Below are 16693 nucleotides of genomic sequence, written 5' to 3' on the forward strand. Positions count from 1 at the left end.
CCCAACTTACACAGTAAGGAGAGGTCTTCAGTCAGATTTGGGGGAATGAAACTAAACATAGGACTCCTGATATTATTTTCTTTTTGATCTATTCGTCATGAGACATGCTCACTATGTGCGGCCTCTTGTCCTCTTAAGAGCCAATGGATTGCATTTAACAATGAACACTTATATTCAAGTGAATCACAACTTGTGATTTCTACTACCCATGACCAAGGGAGCCTCCTTATCTGTGTTTATTTAAACATTTAAAATAGACACACAAAGCTACATAACATGTGATTGGATGTATGTGACATTTCTTGAAGAGGCAAATCTGTGGCAGTGAAACCAGAAGTTGGGAAGAGGCAGGTAATGCTATTGTGATGAACCAGTTTCTTCAGGGGATGGGATCATTCTGGACTTGGCTGTACAAACCTCAGCAAAACCCATTGAACTGTACATCTTAAAATCATTAGTGTTAGAGATGTAGTTTAGAGGAAGTGTGTTTGAATAGCATGTGTGAGTATCTGAGTCTGATCCCCAGCATGGTAACACACACACACACACACACACACACACACACACACACACACACACACACACACACAGAGAGAGAGAGAGAGAGAGAGAGACTAGTTTTATGATGAGTTCCTCTCAATTAAAATGGAGAAAGCATCATTCCACCTCCTCTAAGTATTGAGTGAGAATCTGACCCCTCTATTTCCTCTCCACAGGAAGTTATCAAAGGACACAGTGAAGAGTTGAAAATGCTTTATTTCAGGACATACAAAGCTAATGAGATCAAAGGTGGGTAACTATGACATCACCCATGGAAGAGAATAGTTACCTGGTTTAGTTATCCAACTACAAATATGAGTAGGAATGTCAGCACTTAAACATGAAAATCAAGACAGTTCTCAGGGGCCAGGCTCCCTCATTTGATCTGGACTTTATGGGACAGCTTTGAGCTGCAACGTCCAGTTCAGTGCACAGCTCGCTCCTTCATCTCACTTCCCAGATGACCAAGATTCATACACTAGTTTGGCTGCCACCAGGTCTTCTACTGCCATCCCTGTAATGGACAGAAGTTTGATTCACATTTTTCCTAGAACAACTTTGCCCTGGCTGTCTTCTGATACCCTGTGTGAGGATACTAATGAAGCCTGTAAGGATAAAAGTAACCGCTACTCAGAGGTGCAATCAAGCTCAGTATACTAAGGGCGGGCCAAGAAAAGAAATATGATACTAAGCAAGAAATACCCACAGTTTATAACTTCCAAGGTCTAGTTCAGAGGTCAGCAACATTTCAGTAGAGGCTCAGTGAATAGTTTAATCTCTGTAAGTCATATGCTCTCTGTTACAATGATTAAATTCTGCCCTTATAGTGGGAAAGTACCCACAGGACACAGGTAAGCAAATGAGTCTGTCTGTGTTTTGGCATGATTTTATTTGTGGACATTATAACTTGAATTCCACTTCCATCCCCTTCCCCTGTCTGTGTGTTTGACTATAGCAAATTGTGTCAACTGTCTCTAATTGTCTTAATAATAAAAACCCAGAGTCAGATATTATGGAGTGAAAGCTGAAAGATCAGAGAAGCAGCCAGCCGCTAGAGTTCTTACCTCTATGAAATCCTCAGACTGAAAAGAGATGGAATTTCCGTCTCCTAGTGCCAATATTCCTCTCTCTGCCTAGCCATCTCACTTCCTGCCTGTCTGTATAGACCTCCAGACCTCTATGGTTAGCTAGTGGCTAGCCCTGCCCTCTGATCTTCAGACAAGCTTTGTTTGTTAGAGTATAAACAAGGTATCACCACAGTTGATAGGCATAGGTTGATGTTAACTATTTTCCTCAACTCAATTGTTCTTCATCTTATTTGTCTTTTGTTTTGTTCTGCGACAGTGTCTTTCACCGAGCTCACTGATTTACCTAGATTAGCTGGCCAGTGAACCCCAGGGGGATCTTTCTGTTTCTGCCTCCACAACACCAGAGTTATAAGCCCAGCCATGTGCTGCCACACCTGGCACTTTACATGGGGTCCTGTGGGTGCCAACTCAGCCCATCCTGCTTGTGTGATGAACATTCTCCTAAGCTAAGCCACCTCATATCCCCAATCTCTCAATCATTCTTATGTGTCTTGAAAGCTATTCTTTCTATATCCCATCCTAATCATTTAAAAATGTAGACACTATTTGTAACTCATACAACTACAGATAGGTGGTAAGTTTGGTCCCACAGGCTACATTTTGATGACCCTTAACCATACAAATCCTGTATCTATAGCATCTCCCATTTGTTTTGGAAAGGCTGAATATACCTAATTCAAAAATCTGTGATCTGAAATATTCTACAGTCTAAAACTTTTTAAGATAATGTTGAAATTAAAAAGTTTTTCAGTTTTGGATCAATTTTTCATATTGGGTGGAGGGTGTGGGTCAGGGTAGGGCTCAGCCATACCACTGTCGAATCTACAAACATACTCCACAGAATGAAACACTCACGGGCACAAGAATTTCAGATAAGGCATATTCAACCTATACTTTTAAGATATGCACCTTAATTTTTGTACCCAGTATGTGTAGAGAGGCTCAGCATATATTAGTTAGAAGAAAGGGTGTGTCAATAAACCAATAACCCAGTGTAAGTTCCTGCAGTATTTGTCTCTTTAAGGAGGCTAGCTAAACTTCCAGACACAACTGGATCAGTAGGATGCCATTGGAACAGGTACTGGATGAAGTTTACTGCCTTCATTTGTTTTCTAATAATAAAGGAATTTTTTTTAAAAAAGCTTAACTCCTTGTCAAGGCCTGGATACTACCTGATGGTATAGATTCTGGATGGCCAGACTACACTTTTTATCATATGATAATATCATACCTGCACACTAAAGTGTTTTGATCAAATCTTCTCTCCTTTTCCTTGTCTCCAATTCCTTCCCATCTCCCCAACACTTTCCCCTTCAAATTTCCTGAATTTTTTTTTTTTTGAAAACTAAATACCCTTAGAACTACTAGCATGTCCATGGCAAGCCTCTCAAGGGCCACAACCTTGAAGAAAACTGACTCTTCAACCCCCAGATTGCCATCAGTTGCCAATAGCTTCTAAGTTAGGGGTAAGACTTAATGAGCTCTATTCCACATCCATGCTTTTTGTTGATTTGATCTTGTGCAGGTCTCATGCATGGGGTCACAGCACTGTGAGGTCATGTGTGTAATAGTCCTGTCATGTCCAGCAAATCTGTTTCATTGTAGTGGCTCCTCTACTAGCCAGCATTCTCTCCTCTATTTCTCTGTCTCTCTGTCTCTGACTCTCTGTGTGTTGAGACAGAGTCTATATAGTCCTAGCTATAATAGAAATTGCTATGCAGATTAGACTAGTCTTGAACTCACAGAGATCTGCCTGCCTTTGTTTCCCTAGTGCTGGGATTAAAGATGTGTGCCACCATGCCCAGCTATCCAGAGTACTCTTAAAATTGTGGTGAACATTAAAGTTTATGCTGCTCAGTGTGAAGAAATATGGAAGGTGTTGGGGCAGAAAGCACTTTTGTGGAGCCCTGGTAGTATCCATTTACTAACCATTTATAATTAAAAAAAATTTAAGTGTAATAGCTGATTATTACTCTAGTTCCCATAAACACCTGTTTCTTTAAACATGGCAGAATGAGAGAGTTAATCCAAGGGGCAGACTTTCCACTGTGAGCTCATATTTTGTTGGGTTTTCACCTATACTGGTCTATGTAGTTTGCAACTCCTCATGATCGCCCATCATTAGCATCAAGTGGGAGGGTGGAGAAGAGGAAATGAAGGGTCTCAGGCTGTACACTTCTTGTCTCAATCTCCTTTAGGTCAGTTATGTGTATGTTACTTCCCTTTAGCCATTAACAGCTTTTTTCCCCACTCTCCTCCTCTGATGGATATAGACTTCTGAATTCATTTATGTCTGTCTAATCTAAGCGATTTAGTACAACTCTGGCTGTGTGCAAATTTTTTCTTGTATATCTCACTGATGACACAAGAACTCAAGGTAACAGATGGTGAATAAACTATGGCTCTGAAACATCGGGTCACTTGCCTAAGGTCACATATCTAGTACTTGATATAGAAGGAATCTAATCCAGGATTGCTCAACCTCAGAGTCCATAAGCATAACTACTCCACCCAAACATGTAAATGATTGATCCAAATGATGGACTTGTCAATGATTTCCCAAAAAAATTCACCCACAGTGTCTGGTAACCCATTCATTTCTCCTTACCTGCCCTGTACTATGGTTGGATTTATGCCCAGGGAGCAATCTTACCCAAAGACTTGAACACTGTGGTCTTCTCACAGTGTGCAGGCTTCACTCCTGACACCACTTCTCCAAGCTCAGCAAAGATGTCAGCCTGTGAAACAAAATCATGCTAACTAGAGTTGAAGCTAATATCCCATGCAGGCCTGGCTTCTGAAGCCAGTTGGGACATTCTTGAACAGGAGAGGATAAAAATGATCTTTAAAAAGACCATCTGTGAACTGGATGGTGGTAAGAAACATCTACCCTCTGATATCTTTTTGGGGCAGCATCTGTGTTTTTGACTCCTTGGACACGGAGATCACTGTGTCTGGTAGCTGCCTGCCAGGTCCCTGTCTGTGAAGAAACTGGTGTGTATTATCTGACCATGCACTTTGGCAGCTCTTCTTGATTCCATGTCCAGATTATAAGTGAGGATAGGCAGCCAGGGGACACATAGACTAATTGTGCTGTCATTTCAGATAGGTTTCCAGGCTGCAACAGACTTCCCATCCTACTGCCTTATTGCACAGCAAACTGGAAAAGAAAAAAATCAACTCTCCCTCTAAGCAGAAGGACAAGAAGACACATGTCATAGCCATATGGCTATGCTTTTCTAGAATGGGATTAAAAAGATTGCAAGATGTTTAGGAATGTCTTCCTTTCCAGAAGGTGAGGTGACCAAGGTAGGGGGGAATTAGGAGGGTGACAGTAAAGCCTTGGGGGACAGGCCAGGGATAGCCAATGATTCTGCCCATGGGAGGCTCACCCCTGACAACAGAACGTCTCCTGACTCCTTCAGGGCAGCCTCCCGGGAGTCCACATACAGCACCGCTTGCTTCATGAGCTCGTCATCCAGTTCTCGCCAGTCAGGTCTGCTGGCTCCAACAGCTATGACATAGCAAGACAGACTGTGAGCCCAGGAAAATTCTAGGGTACATTACTAGAAAGAGTTGAGCAGGACCAGTCAGGATATTTAGACAATAATGCCTTATCATCTCCTAGACTACTCTCTTCCCAATCAGTAAGATAGAATACTTGTTAAAAAAGAATGCCTACATTTTTCCTTTTTCTTTTAAAATCATTTGTTTGTTTGTGTATGTGTGTCCTCATGTGCATGCAACTGCATGCTCATATATCTGTGGGTGCATCTAAAGGTAAGAGGTTAAGGGTATTGTTCCTCAAGATGACTGTCCATTTTGTTTTGTGAGACAGTCTGTCACTAGGACACAAAGCTTACTGCTCAGGCCAAGCTGGCTGGCTAGTGAGCCCCAAGGGTTTCCCCTCTCTGCACCTTTCCAGCACTGGGATTACAAGTGCACACCTCCATGCCTGGGGATTAAATTCAGACCTTGATGCTCATGGTGAGCACTTTATGGACTGAGCCATCTCTAAAACTCTTCTAAGTCATGCCCTACCCCATTTCTGTAAGATTAGCAGCACTTGGTTTTCTTTTCTTTTCTTTTTTTTTTTTTAAAGATTTACCTTTATTATTTTAAGTGTGTGTGTGTGTGTGTGTGTGTGTGTGTGTGTGTGTGTGTGTGTGTGTGTGTGTTTGGGTGTGTGCATGCAAGTGCAGGTGCTTGAGGTGACCAGAGGTCAGATGCTCTTTGAGAGCTGGATTTATAGGCAGTTGTGAGCCTCCCAACATGGATGGAAGAAGATGAACTCAGGTCCTCTCTAAGAGCAGAAGGCACTCCTAACTGCTGAGCCATCTCTCTAGCTTAGCGTTCACTTAATAAGGCAAATACCGACCATATTATATTTTCCGCCTATGCTGTTTATGGACCTCACATACTCTTCAGGGTCTGCTTCTATCCATAGATGCACACACTGATGCTATGAAGAGTGAAGGGGCCTGCTACCCAAGTCATCAGTGAATCTGGGTCAGAGAGAGACCCAGGCTTTCACTCAAGAGTCTCCTCTTGCCTGGAGTGACAGCTAATTGCAGAAACCACACAACAGAGAACCATTGCTCCTTATCTTCAGTTGGTTTACTCTATTTTTCCTGTTCCTCACCTGAAACTGTTTCTTTGTTTTGTTTTGTTTTCTTTCTGTAGTTGTGACAAAAAGCAGGTGTTAAGGCCACAAAGAAGCCAAAATAAAAAGACAATTGGGAGACTGTAACTGTAGCAGTGGCACAGCACCTGCCCAGAATGTGTGAGCCCCTAAGCTCATTGTCCAGTACTGACTGCCAGAGCAGGAGGCAAAAAGGAAGCCTGTACTTGATATTTCCCTGACAAAAGAAACCTGATGATGGGGGAAAGACCTAGTGGGTAAAACACAATTGCAAATGTGACAATCTGAATTGAAATCTCCAGAATCTGCAGAAAGCTGAATGTCACAGTGCACGTTTATAATCCCAGTCAGCCTGTATAAGACGGGAGGCAGAAACAGGAGAATGCCTGGAACTTCTTGGGCTGGTTAGCTTGGAAAATACATAGGTGAACAACAAGAGATGCTGTCTCAAACCAATTGGGAGCCAGAACTGATAGCTGAGTTTGTCCTCTGACTTCCATATGTGTGTGGTGGCATGCATGCGTACACACACATTAAAAAAAAAAAATAGAACAGAAGAGGATAGGGAGGATGAAAAGGATGAGTGGAGAGGAGGAAGAAAAAGAAAACATACAAACTAAACATCTCACAAAATATAAATGAGCTGTTAGGCCTTGATCATTGGCCTTGTCCCTCTGCAGAGACAGAAGCAATGAATCCAATGTATCACACCCCCTTTTAGAAGGACACAGGACAATGCACAGGATGCAACCAAATGCCTACAGAGCCAGGAAGAAACTCAAAGCCAGTAAAGGGACTGAAAATGTTGCAGTCCTGGTCACACAGAAGTGAGTGTATACTTCTCCAGAGTTCAGCCATTATCCAGCCCCAGCTAATGGTTACTATGCATGAGTACTTATTCACTGTTACCAGTCTGCCCTCCATCCCCACTGTTTATGAAGAGGAGCAGGAAATCTATTTGCATAAGTTAGTTCTTGATTCCTATGTGGTCCAAACAAAGCAGTCTGCTGACTGGAGCCAGTGCCAGGTTAGCTGGCTAGTCTTTGAAAGTATTATAAAGTTTTATCCAAATCCAAGGAGCATTTACATGCTTTCTTGCAGTGCTGTCCATTTCCTTGTGTGTCCTCTTCCCTGTCTGAGCTCTGATTTCCAGACAGCTGCACAACAATGCTCAGCTTGAATGCTGGTGGTGGGAAATTCTATAGAACAAAAGTACTCACTAATGAAGCTTGTAAATAAATCAGAAGGTGGTGGGAAAAGCTTCCAGTTTCCAGGGCCTACCTCCCTTCCCAGGCACTGCTTCCAGCAGAATGGATTCTCAAAGGGCCATGTGAAGCTACTCAGGCAGATGCAAGTGGACCAAATAGCAAGTCAGTGGTCTGACACAGAACTTGCCTGCCCTTTAGCAGGGCTAATAAACAACTAAAATCTGTCCTTAGTGTTTTACTGTTATCACTGCAACACACTTTAATAAAGCATATTTGAGGCTCTGTGATCACATAAAGAGACTTTGTTCCTTAGGTCAAGGGAACACAAAAAGAGGTATTTTGACTCCATATCAAGCCATCCCCTTCTAGAAATATATAGATATAGAAACAGATATGTAGATAGGAAAGTAAGTAGGTAGGTAGATGGATGGATGGATAGGTAGATAAATAGACAGATATAGATAAAGAATGAATACAAAGGATTCACTGTAGCTGACTTTGGGTGTGGTGGGAGATCCGTGGGAACTGAGAGTAACCCCCAGAAACAGGTCCTCTGTCTATAGCATATGGGGCTGAATCCTGCCACCCCATGAGCCTGGAAGGGGACCTTTGATGAGGTTATAGCCTAGCGAACAGAGATTTCATCCTTGCAAGACTAAGCAGAGGACCAGCTTAACCTTGAATGGAACCTTACTGTATTGTATTAAGTTTGAAGAACAAAACAAAAACCAAGCGAATCAGCTGCAGTTTCAGCTCTGCCCCAGGGAGCACATTTCACCAAGAACTGTCCCTCTGGATTTCTCAAGTCCTTCCAGATAGTTTTGATTTCAAGATGCATACCTCGATCTACCTTTTACCTGCCCACTAAACCACTTCTTGGCTTCTTCCTGGCCTGTATCATGTCATCAGTTCCCTGCAGACTGAGACCTTGACTTCACGTTGGCTTAGTCCTCAAATCGCTGTGTTCACTGCCCCTGCTTGTAATCTTCTGTCTGCCTGGAGCAGTCTCTCTTCAGTCCTGAACATGACCGGCTCTTCCTCATTATTTGGGTCACAGCCCCAAGTCACCTCCCAGGCAGCTTTTCCAGTAAATGGACCAAAAGGATCTACCTTCTGCTTCCACTGCCAGGCTCTTACAATGTCTTGTTTGCTGTGCAGGCTCCTCACAAGCAGAATAAAGCCAAGAGGAAAACCATGACCTTGGATGCTCTGTTTACTGTGGCATCCATCACCCAGCAGCTAGGACAATGGCTGTCACATGGAGTGGGGTCTGTAAACTTTTATGAATGAACACAACATCTCTTGACTAGACTCCTGCCTGCTCATCTGCCTTTGTGGACAGAGCTCTCAGCTTCTGAGATGACACTGTGTTCTTGTCATTACACGATGGGGCACTGATATTATCCTCAATCCTTGGCTGGCTGGCTACCTGGCAATCAAAGCCAGACTTCTTATTATGTACTGTGTTCAAGAGCACAGAGCCTGGGCTCTGAGGACAAACTTCTTCAGTTCAAACCCAACTTTGCCCCTAAGAGTCTCTGACTCTTAAAAGTTACTTAGTGTCTCCAGGCCTTGGTTACTCACCTATAAACTAAAGGTTATAATAATTATTGTTTCTTATCTTAAAAGGATGTTATAAGGATTAAGTGACTATATGTAACACATATACATTATACATATATAATATAGCATATATGCATTAGATGTACATATATAAATTTTATATATCACAATGAAAAGGGTTGGGTACATAGATCAAACAGTAAAGTACTTGCTGTGAAATTATGTGCCCAGAACCCATGTAAGACTGTGGTCGTGGATATTCATATATGTGACATTGTGGGGTGAGTGAACAGTAGACAGAAATAGGTGATCCCTGGAGTTCTCTAGCTAATTAGTGAATGTTGGATGCTATGAGAGATGTATCAAAAGTAAGATGGAGAGTATCTGTGGAAGACATCTGACATTAACACACACACATGCATGCACTACAAACACTTAAGGGTACATATTCACATGTGCACACACATACACAGAATTCAGGACAGTATCTATAATAGTTACATATTTTATATAGCTTGTTTCTTGCAATACTCTCTAAGGTTATTTGAAAATCTTCAGAGGTCCCAAGCGTCCTTCTGTTTAGAATATCCTCCCCACCCCATCTCCTATCCCACACACTAAAAGCACCCACATGTCATGTTAAATCCTTTTTGTGCTGTAATTAGTTTTGGAAATTGTTTATAGTTTTATATTTTAAGAACAAACTATTTAGGCCAGAGCAGTGGATCAGGCCTGTCATGTAAATCTTGGGAAGCACGGGAGGGAAGGTTATGAGTTTAATGGCTACACAGAGTGACTTTGTCTAAAAAAAAAAAAAAAAAAAAAAAAAAAAAATCAATCCAAACAAACCAAATGAAACACTATATACTTGCCCATTAGGATTTAAATGTTACCATATTTAATAATGAAGTTATAGCTGACCCATTTGTGGTAGTGGTCCATTCCACAGGGCATTGATTAATAAAATATTCACCAGTTTTACATTTAATTTTCTTTTCACATTTTGAGACACAATTTTTTGGGGCTCACACCATCTTTCCCTTGCCTTTAGTTTTTTGAAACAAGTTCTCTGTACATAGCCCAGGCTAGCCTTCAATTCCCCATCTTCCTGTCTTTCACTTAAGGCCCGTACATTTCTGATACCCTTCAGAAAACAGGCACAAACCGGAGTGAGAAAAGACACCTATAATCTAAGCACTCAGGAGGCTGAGGCAGGAGGATAGCAAGTGTAAAGCTAGTCAAGATCTATAACGAGACCCTGATTCAAAGAAAACCCAAATATTTGGGCATTTTGTATGGTGGAGAAAGCACTTTTACAAACAGAGTCTGGATCCAGTGTGCGAGCATGAAGACTCTCTACTTACCATTGATGTGAGCCCCTGGCTTCACCCAGTCACCAAATAAAATGGGCTCTGTTGCCATGGTGACAGTGATGATGACATCAGCACCTGTCACAGCCTCTTGCACGGATGAACAGACCCGAACCTCTCCTTGCACTGTACTTGCAAACTTCTCTGCATTTTCCCTAGTGCGGTTCCATATTCTCACCTTATAGTGGGTAACAAAAGGGACACTGGTGTATTTCTTCACTGCATATGCCACATCAACCCACACTGCTCTGAGATGGTGACAACAGTGTCTTTAAAGAATGAACATTTGGTCAAGATAGCATTAATCCAAAGGGATATTTGCTCAGACAGATAGATACAAATGACCTCTCTGTTAAAGAAAGTGGACACTTTCCAATCTTAGGCCAGGACACAGCCAAGGGTTTAATGATTACAGAGAGGGTTTGGTGGCATGCAGGCTTGGCACAAACTCTTCCTTTATATTATTTCTGCAGTGATTTCCCTCATTCAGCCTCAGTTTCCACATCAACGAAATGTAAATATAACTGGGCAAAGACAGTGTGGAACTTAGTCTACATTTGAAGTTCTATATTAGAGTTTCAGCAGATACAAGATTCATGAAAAGAATACTTTGTTGTGGAAGAACTTAATCAATGAAGTGTAAGGAAGGTTTAAAAAGCAAATATTTTTTAGGTGAATGGTGTAGCTTATAAAAAGACCAATGTGAAAGTCACAGAACCCCGGAAGGTGCAGGCAGCATGGAGGGCTGAGCTCTTGTGAGTTTACTAACAAGATTCAATGGGTCAGAGGCTGCCAGCCTTCAATTAGAAATAAGGCACAAATCCACTCTCATCAGGAAATATGGCAGATAGAAAAATAAGCTTTACATCCTAGCTGATCAGTCGGGACAAATGATTCAGCATACTCAGCAATAAGTTACTGTTCAGCTATGTCATCTTTTCTGATAGAAAATTGTGCAAATATTACACAAAATTATATAAACTGGAACAGTGATGTTGAAATCATTGATGAAAACACAGGACACACAACTGTGTGCAGTCAACAGGGTTAAAGCTGCTGGAAGATACAGATGAGAGAAACCCAGAAACTATTTGTCTTCAAAAACAGGTAAATGGTTATTTTTCTTTTTTCTTCCTCTTCACAGTCTATATTCCTCAAGACAACAGTATTTTTTTTAATCATAAAAATGCATACTTTACACGGTTTCCACCATTCTCATAGGCACACATTAACATGAAAAGAATGTCATTAAACATTTCCAGTGAAGTGAGGGCCACTTCAGGGGGATCTGCTGACAGAAGTGGCAGGGGGCTGTGTCCTCTGCTCACCAGGTCCCACCCTGATTCTGGATCCAAAGCTCTAAATTCTTAAAGCTTCCCAGAGTCTTTTAAGAGAAACATGGGGAGGGGTGGACATAAAGCTGATACTCAAGGATTGTCACAGGCTCATCCCCAAGTGTGTACCATGAGTCCAAAAAGAGGTGGTCAGGCAAACAGTTCTTGTCTCCATGGGCAAGACATAAAGGTAAGGGTGATCTACTGGGCTCACCCACTGTTTGTCTGTGTTGGGTGGTACCTAGAGGCCCCTGTTCCATCCCCTCTCCCCAGTCTCCACCCTCACTCACCTCCTTGAAGGAGAACTGTTCCATGAAGATCTCATAATGACTATACGCCTGGACCCCAGCCCCAAGGATACACAGCACATCACTATCTGGGGGTTTCAAAAACTGAGAGGAAACAGGTGGCAAAGGTCAGTGGGGGGAAACAAAAACAGGGGAATATCATGTGAGCTACCCTCAAGAACTAGTGGACACCATGGAGATGTCACTTTGTTTCCATTTACACTCTGTAGAAAGGGGTAAGAAGGATGGAGCCTTCACTGACTACCTACTGTATGCCAGTACTCAACTCTCATGATCTCATTTGGTCTGGACAAGGACCCTTTGTGTGTGTGTGTGTGTGTACACGTGTATGCATGTGTGCATGACTATAGTAGGCAGAGGTCAACCTTAGGTGTTGTTTCTCAGGAGCCATCCACTATCTAAATAATCTAAACACCTGATCTGCCATGCTAACCCTCCCCTGGGCCATGGCACTTCTGCTATACATAGGAAAACAAGAATCTCAAGCTCTTGTCCTTCTTAAACTACTGGAAAAAAAAATCCAGATTCCAATTATTCCCACAGAACCCCATTTTCCTCTACTTTGTCTTTTGAGATATGATTTCATTATGTAGCAAGGCTATCCTGTAACTCATGGTGATCCTCCTGCCTCACTCCAAACTGCTGGGATTATATCCATTCCAGATTAATACCCTAGTCTAAATTTCTTTTCCTCTGCAAACATCCCGTCTTCTCACAGGGTGTCGCCATACTGCTGAGGACATTACCAGTAGCACTTGCTTGGCCTTCTGCTTGGCATGTTCCTTCAATGCTCCACTCACTGATTTCAGTCCTCTGTCAAATGTCACCCTGTCAGGGAGGTCATTTCTGAATCATTTGAAATGTCGTCTCTTTAGCGGGAAATAGCGGTGTGTACCTGTAGACCTAGTTATATAGGAGCTGAGGCAAGTGAACCATCGGTGCATAAATATTCAAGTCCAGCAGCAACACAGTGAGGCCTCATTTCAAAAATTAAAAAGTCACTTCGATACCAATATTTTTAATTTTGTTTCATCTTTCTATCATACAATGTGGGTTTTGGAGGGTATTATATTTTTTTCCAGCAGACTTTAAACATACTACAAATCATTTACCAATTAATAAAAAATTATAAAGTAGTTAAGCATGTAGTAACATTTATTAATAATTAGTATATAATACATTAAAAAGCCATTTGATTCTTTTTAAAAAAGTTGAATCACTTCCCACTTTAGTTTTTGAGACAGGAAGACAGGGGATTATGCCTACGAGCTATTTGGAATCATGTGGCATACATTCAATAACTGTGTGGATTACTGTGTTCACTTAATAACTCATGTTTGGTACATGGAGTTCCAGCTATGAACAAAGGCAGATAGTATGTTCCGCATTTCCTCCCTCACCAGATCTAATCTGGCTAGCACAGTGCAGCCCCTGGACTTACCTTGGTGGCAATGGCAGACACGGCTGCTGTTCGCTTTGCAGTTATGACATTCCCATCCATGACCTTGGAGGAAGGAAAGACAGTGAGGAAGGTGCCCTCGTAGGACTGAAACCCAGGGGAGCTTTGAAAGCTGCTTCAGGGAGCTCTGTGGAACTACAGTGAATGCGGGGCTTAGGGTTGCCCTTGGATCTGATACTCCCCTCAGGAGCTTTGCGGCTTCGAGGACCAATGGCTATGCACTGGACTCTTCACCTGTAAAAGCAAAGATGATGCCAACAGTGCAGAGGGCCCTGAGAGCCCCGAGTACAACCGCATGCAGGGAAGCCGCTGGGCACACTAAGCATTCCAGATCACCCATTTTGTTTTCTTGCCCTGAGATTCTCCAACTTGAGATGAAACTTTGGGGATACGATTGTCACATCTCAGGAGCTTAGGAAAGACTATTCCCAGAGGCCACCTTCAGAATGACTCAGGCTGACTGTCTAGCTTGGAATATGAAGCTCAGTGGTCAAGGTCTTGGGACACATTCCTGGCATAAGGGGTGGGATCAAGCTATCCGTGGTTTCCAGGGCTCCGCAGCAGGTTCTGATGCCCAAGGAGGACCGAGCATTTTACCTGGCTGACAATAACTGCCTCCCTTTCCCTTGTCTCAGCTGACTCTCAAAAGGCAAGCGTTATTATTTGTTATTCTCATTTTAGAGGCAAGAAGCTGAATCCTGTAGCTGAAGAACATTCAGTCATTCAGTAAAGCCCCAAAGTCCGGCTACTAGTGCTGAGATGGAGGCTCCAGAAGTGGAACTCAATTGCCATAGTCAGCATAGATGCATCTGCCACTGAGTGAGCATAGGCTAGGAACAGCCAGATTCTCATTCATCCCTAGTGGGAGTCTAGTCAGTCTCTCAGATGGTCAGAAAAGAAAATGGGGCGGTCTGAGACTCTGCTTGCAGCCTGCTGGAGCTAAGAGTATCGGCACCAAGGTTAGTCAAATGATCTAGGAGTGATCTTCACTTACCAGCTGTGTGACCCTAAGCCAAGGCTCTCCACTAACCGGAGCCTCATGGAACTCCATAGAAATGAAAGGGGAAGCACCCTGTTCACACTCAGCAGCCTGAGGCAGGAAGATCATGTGTGTGAGGCTGGCCTGGGACACATAGCAGACAGATAGACAGACAGACAAGGCAGTATAGCATAGTCTGGAACTGGATACACCATTGACTTAGACAGAAGAGGTTTGAATTCCAGCCTTGCTTAGTAGGGGGGTACTCTGAGCACAACTGCTGTATAACCAGCTCCTAGTCTCGGAAATGAGGGAACAATATTATGTACTTCCAGGGTGGTTTTAATTATACAGGTAATGTGCTTAGAATCCTGCATATCTCTCTCTCCCATTATCCCACCCTCTCCTTACATGTATACATGTGCGCGTGCACACGCGTGCACACAAGCATACACACACACACACACAACTCTCAGTAAATGTGAGCTACTGCTCTTTTCACACCTTGCTAGACACTAAAAACTGATCTAAAAACTGATGCCAGTAGGACACCCACAGGTTAGGGCATAGTCTTCTACTCCATGGTGGTGGTGAGGGGTGTCAGTGAATAAATGTTTGCTCAGCTTTAGTTTGAGCCATGCATTTGGTGTATCTGACAAGAACATAAGCATGAATAATAGGATTGTTATTCCACTGTCACATGCTTGCGGCCACTGTGGGCTCAAATCGGTCCTAGAAACATGCTGTCACAGGTCACCTTTGCAGTCTCATGTCTGGTCACTTGCGATATGTTACTTCTCATGGAGAACTAGCTTCTAGGCTTAATTCTGAGCCGAAAGGACAGTCTCTACTGGGCAGGTGGAGGGGGGGGGGCACGGACTTGCTCTACCCAATCTGCCCCAAGGAAAAAGAAGTTGCTCACCGCCAGCAGGGAGCCATTGCTGGGTTCGAAGAGAAGCACTGAAGCCTGGTGGGAGGGGATGGTAGATGTGTTGCTGTGGCCCTCATAGAAGGTGACTAACTTGGTGGTGAGTGCATCCTCAGCTGCACTGTAGGCTGGCATGACTCCCAAGAAGCTGAGAGAGAGAGAGAGAGAGAGAGAGAGAGAGAGAGAGAGAGAGAGAGAGAGAGAGAGAGAGAGAGAGAGTCAGTCAACTCCTTGCAGGCAATCATCTTCTTTCTCCATTACTGCTCTGCTGGACCTGGATCCTCCTTCCTCTGCCCTTCTACCCTTCTCTGGAGCAGGACTCACAGCATGGCTCTGGACCAGAAAGCCATCACAGCCCTGCCCGCGACTTGTCAGCTGTGTAAGCTTCAGTAAATCACTTTACCTATCTGAGTCTCAGTTTTCAACTAGCAGAGTGACTACTTACTGAGTAAGAACAGTGAGCTGAATTACAGCAGGTGACACCTGTAAACCAACCTCTTGGCACAGGGCCGGTGGGTAGTGCCCCTTAAGCTGAGGCTGTCATTAGCAGAGATCAAGCAAGACCTTTCCTCACTTCTCCCACCGCTTCCCTCAGTGTTCCTCCTTTCTTTCGAGACCCTTTCTCCCATCCCCTTCTTCACTCACCCTCGGTGCTTGGCCACCGGCACCACGGTGCGCACTGGTTGCATGACCCCTCCATCCGGACCACTGGAGAAGTTGGCCAGAGCGGTCTCCAAAGGCGGTATCAGGAGGCTGGAGCTGCGGAGGTGGTCCTGCACCTCAGCCGCATTCAGGAACGCTGGCGCCCGCCTCATGTCACTGCCTGCTTTCGAACTCGGGCTGCCACTCACTCCACCTTCTCCGATCCCAGTCCTAAATGAGCGCACCGCTGCGCAGCAGCGCTGGGCGGGCTTCCCGGGGCGGAGCATCTTCGCCCCTCCCCTCTAGGGCCCGGCCCCGCCCCTTCCCCTTCCCCGCCCCCGCCGCCCACCCCAACTTCTAGGGTTCCCAGAGGCTTCTCCCGAGATTGGAATCAAGGTGGCAGTCTGGAGTGATAATTCTTGAGTCTACTGGTCTCATTCCTGTAATTAGCCATCGCCACATCCCTGGGCACGCTGTGGTTGTGGAGAGGACTTTGGGTTCCTCCTTCGTCCCTGCACACCAGCTCTACTGGGGCTGGTATCGTGAGAAAGACAGGAGAGATGACAGGACACTTAGTGCTTGCTCAGGTGAAAAGGGGCTTGGAGGGTTATGTCATACTTTTAATTCCGTCT

At 43.8% G+C, this 16693-nt stretch overlaps 1 protein-coding gene across 1 annotated transcript; it reads right to left on the reverse strand.

Moving 5' to 3' along the window:
* Window positions 1-873: 873 nt before the first annotated feature.
* Window positions 874-16292, reverse strand: Crym (crystallin mu). Its single transcript, XM_051192825.1, has 8 exons — window positions 16065-16292; window positions 15414-15567; window positions 13495-13557; window positions 12036-12137; window positions 10406-10589; window positions 5021-5142; window positions 4282-4366; window positions 874-1054 (listed from the first exon to the last, which is right to left on the reverse strand). The coding sequence occupies exons 1-8, from the start codon at window positions 16232-16234 to the stop codon at window positions 990-992; spliced, it is 945 nt and encodes a 314-aa protein (XP_051048782.1). The 5' UTR covers window positions 16235-16292; the 3' UTR covers window positions 874-989.
* Window positions 16293-16693: the final 401 nt, after the last annotated feature.

The sequence above is a fragment of the Phodopus roborovskii genome, unplaced genomic scaffold (assembly GCF_943737965.1).
Source record: "Phodopus roborovskii unplaced genomic scaffold, PHOROB, whole genome shotgun sequence".
In the NCBI taxonomy this organism is placed as follows: Eukaryota; Metazoa; Chordata; class Mammalia; order Rodentia; family Cricetidae; genus Phodopus; species Phodopus roborovskii.

Coding starts and splice junctions, on each gene's coding strand:
- Crym (XM_051192825.1), bottom strand. CDS start 16,234: ATGAGGCGGGCGCCAGCGTTCCTGAATGCGGCTGAGGTGCAGGACCAC. Junction 5,143..10,405: donor GCCAGGGGCTCACATCAATG/GTAAGTAGAGAG, acceptor GCTATGTCATAG/CTGTTGGAGCCAGCAGACCT. Junction 1,055..4,281: donor CACAGTGTTCAAGTCTTTGG/GTAAGATTGCTC, acceptor TGTCCATTACAG/GGATGGCAGTAGAAGACCTG.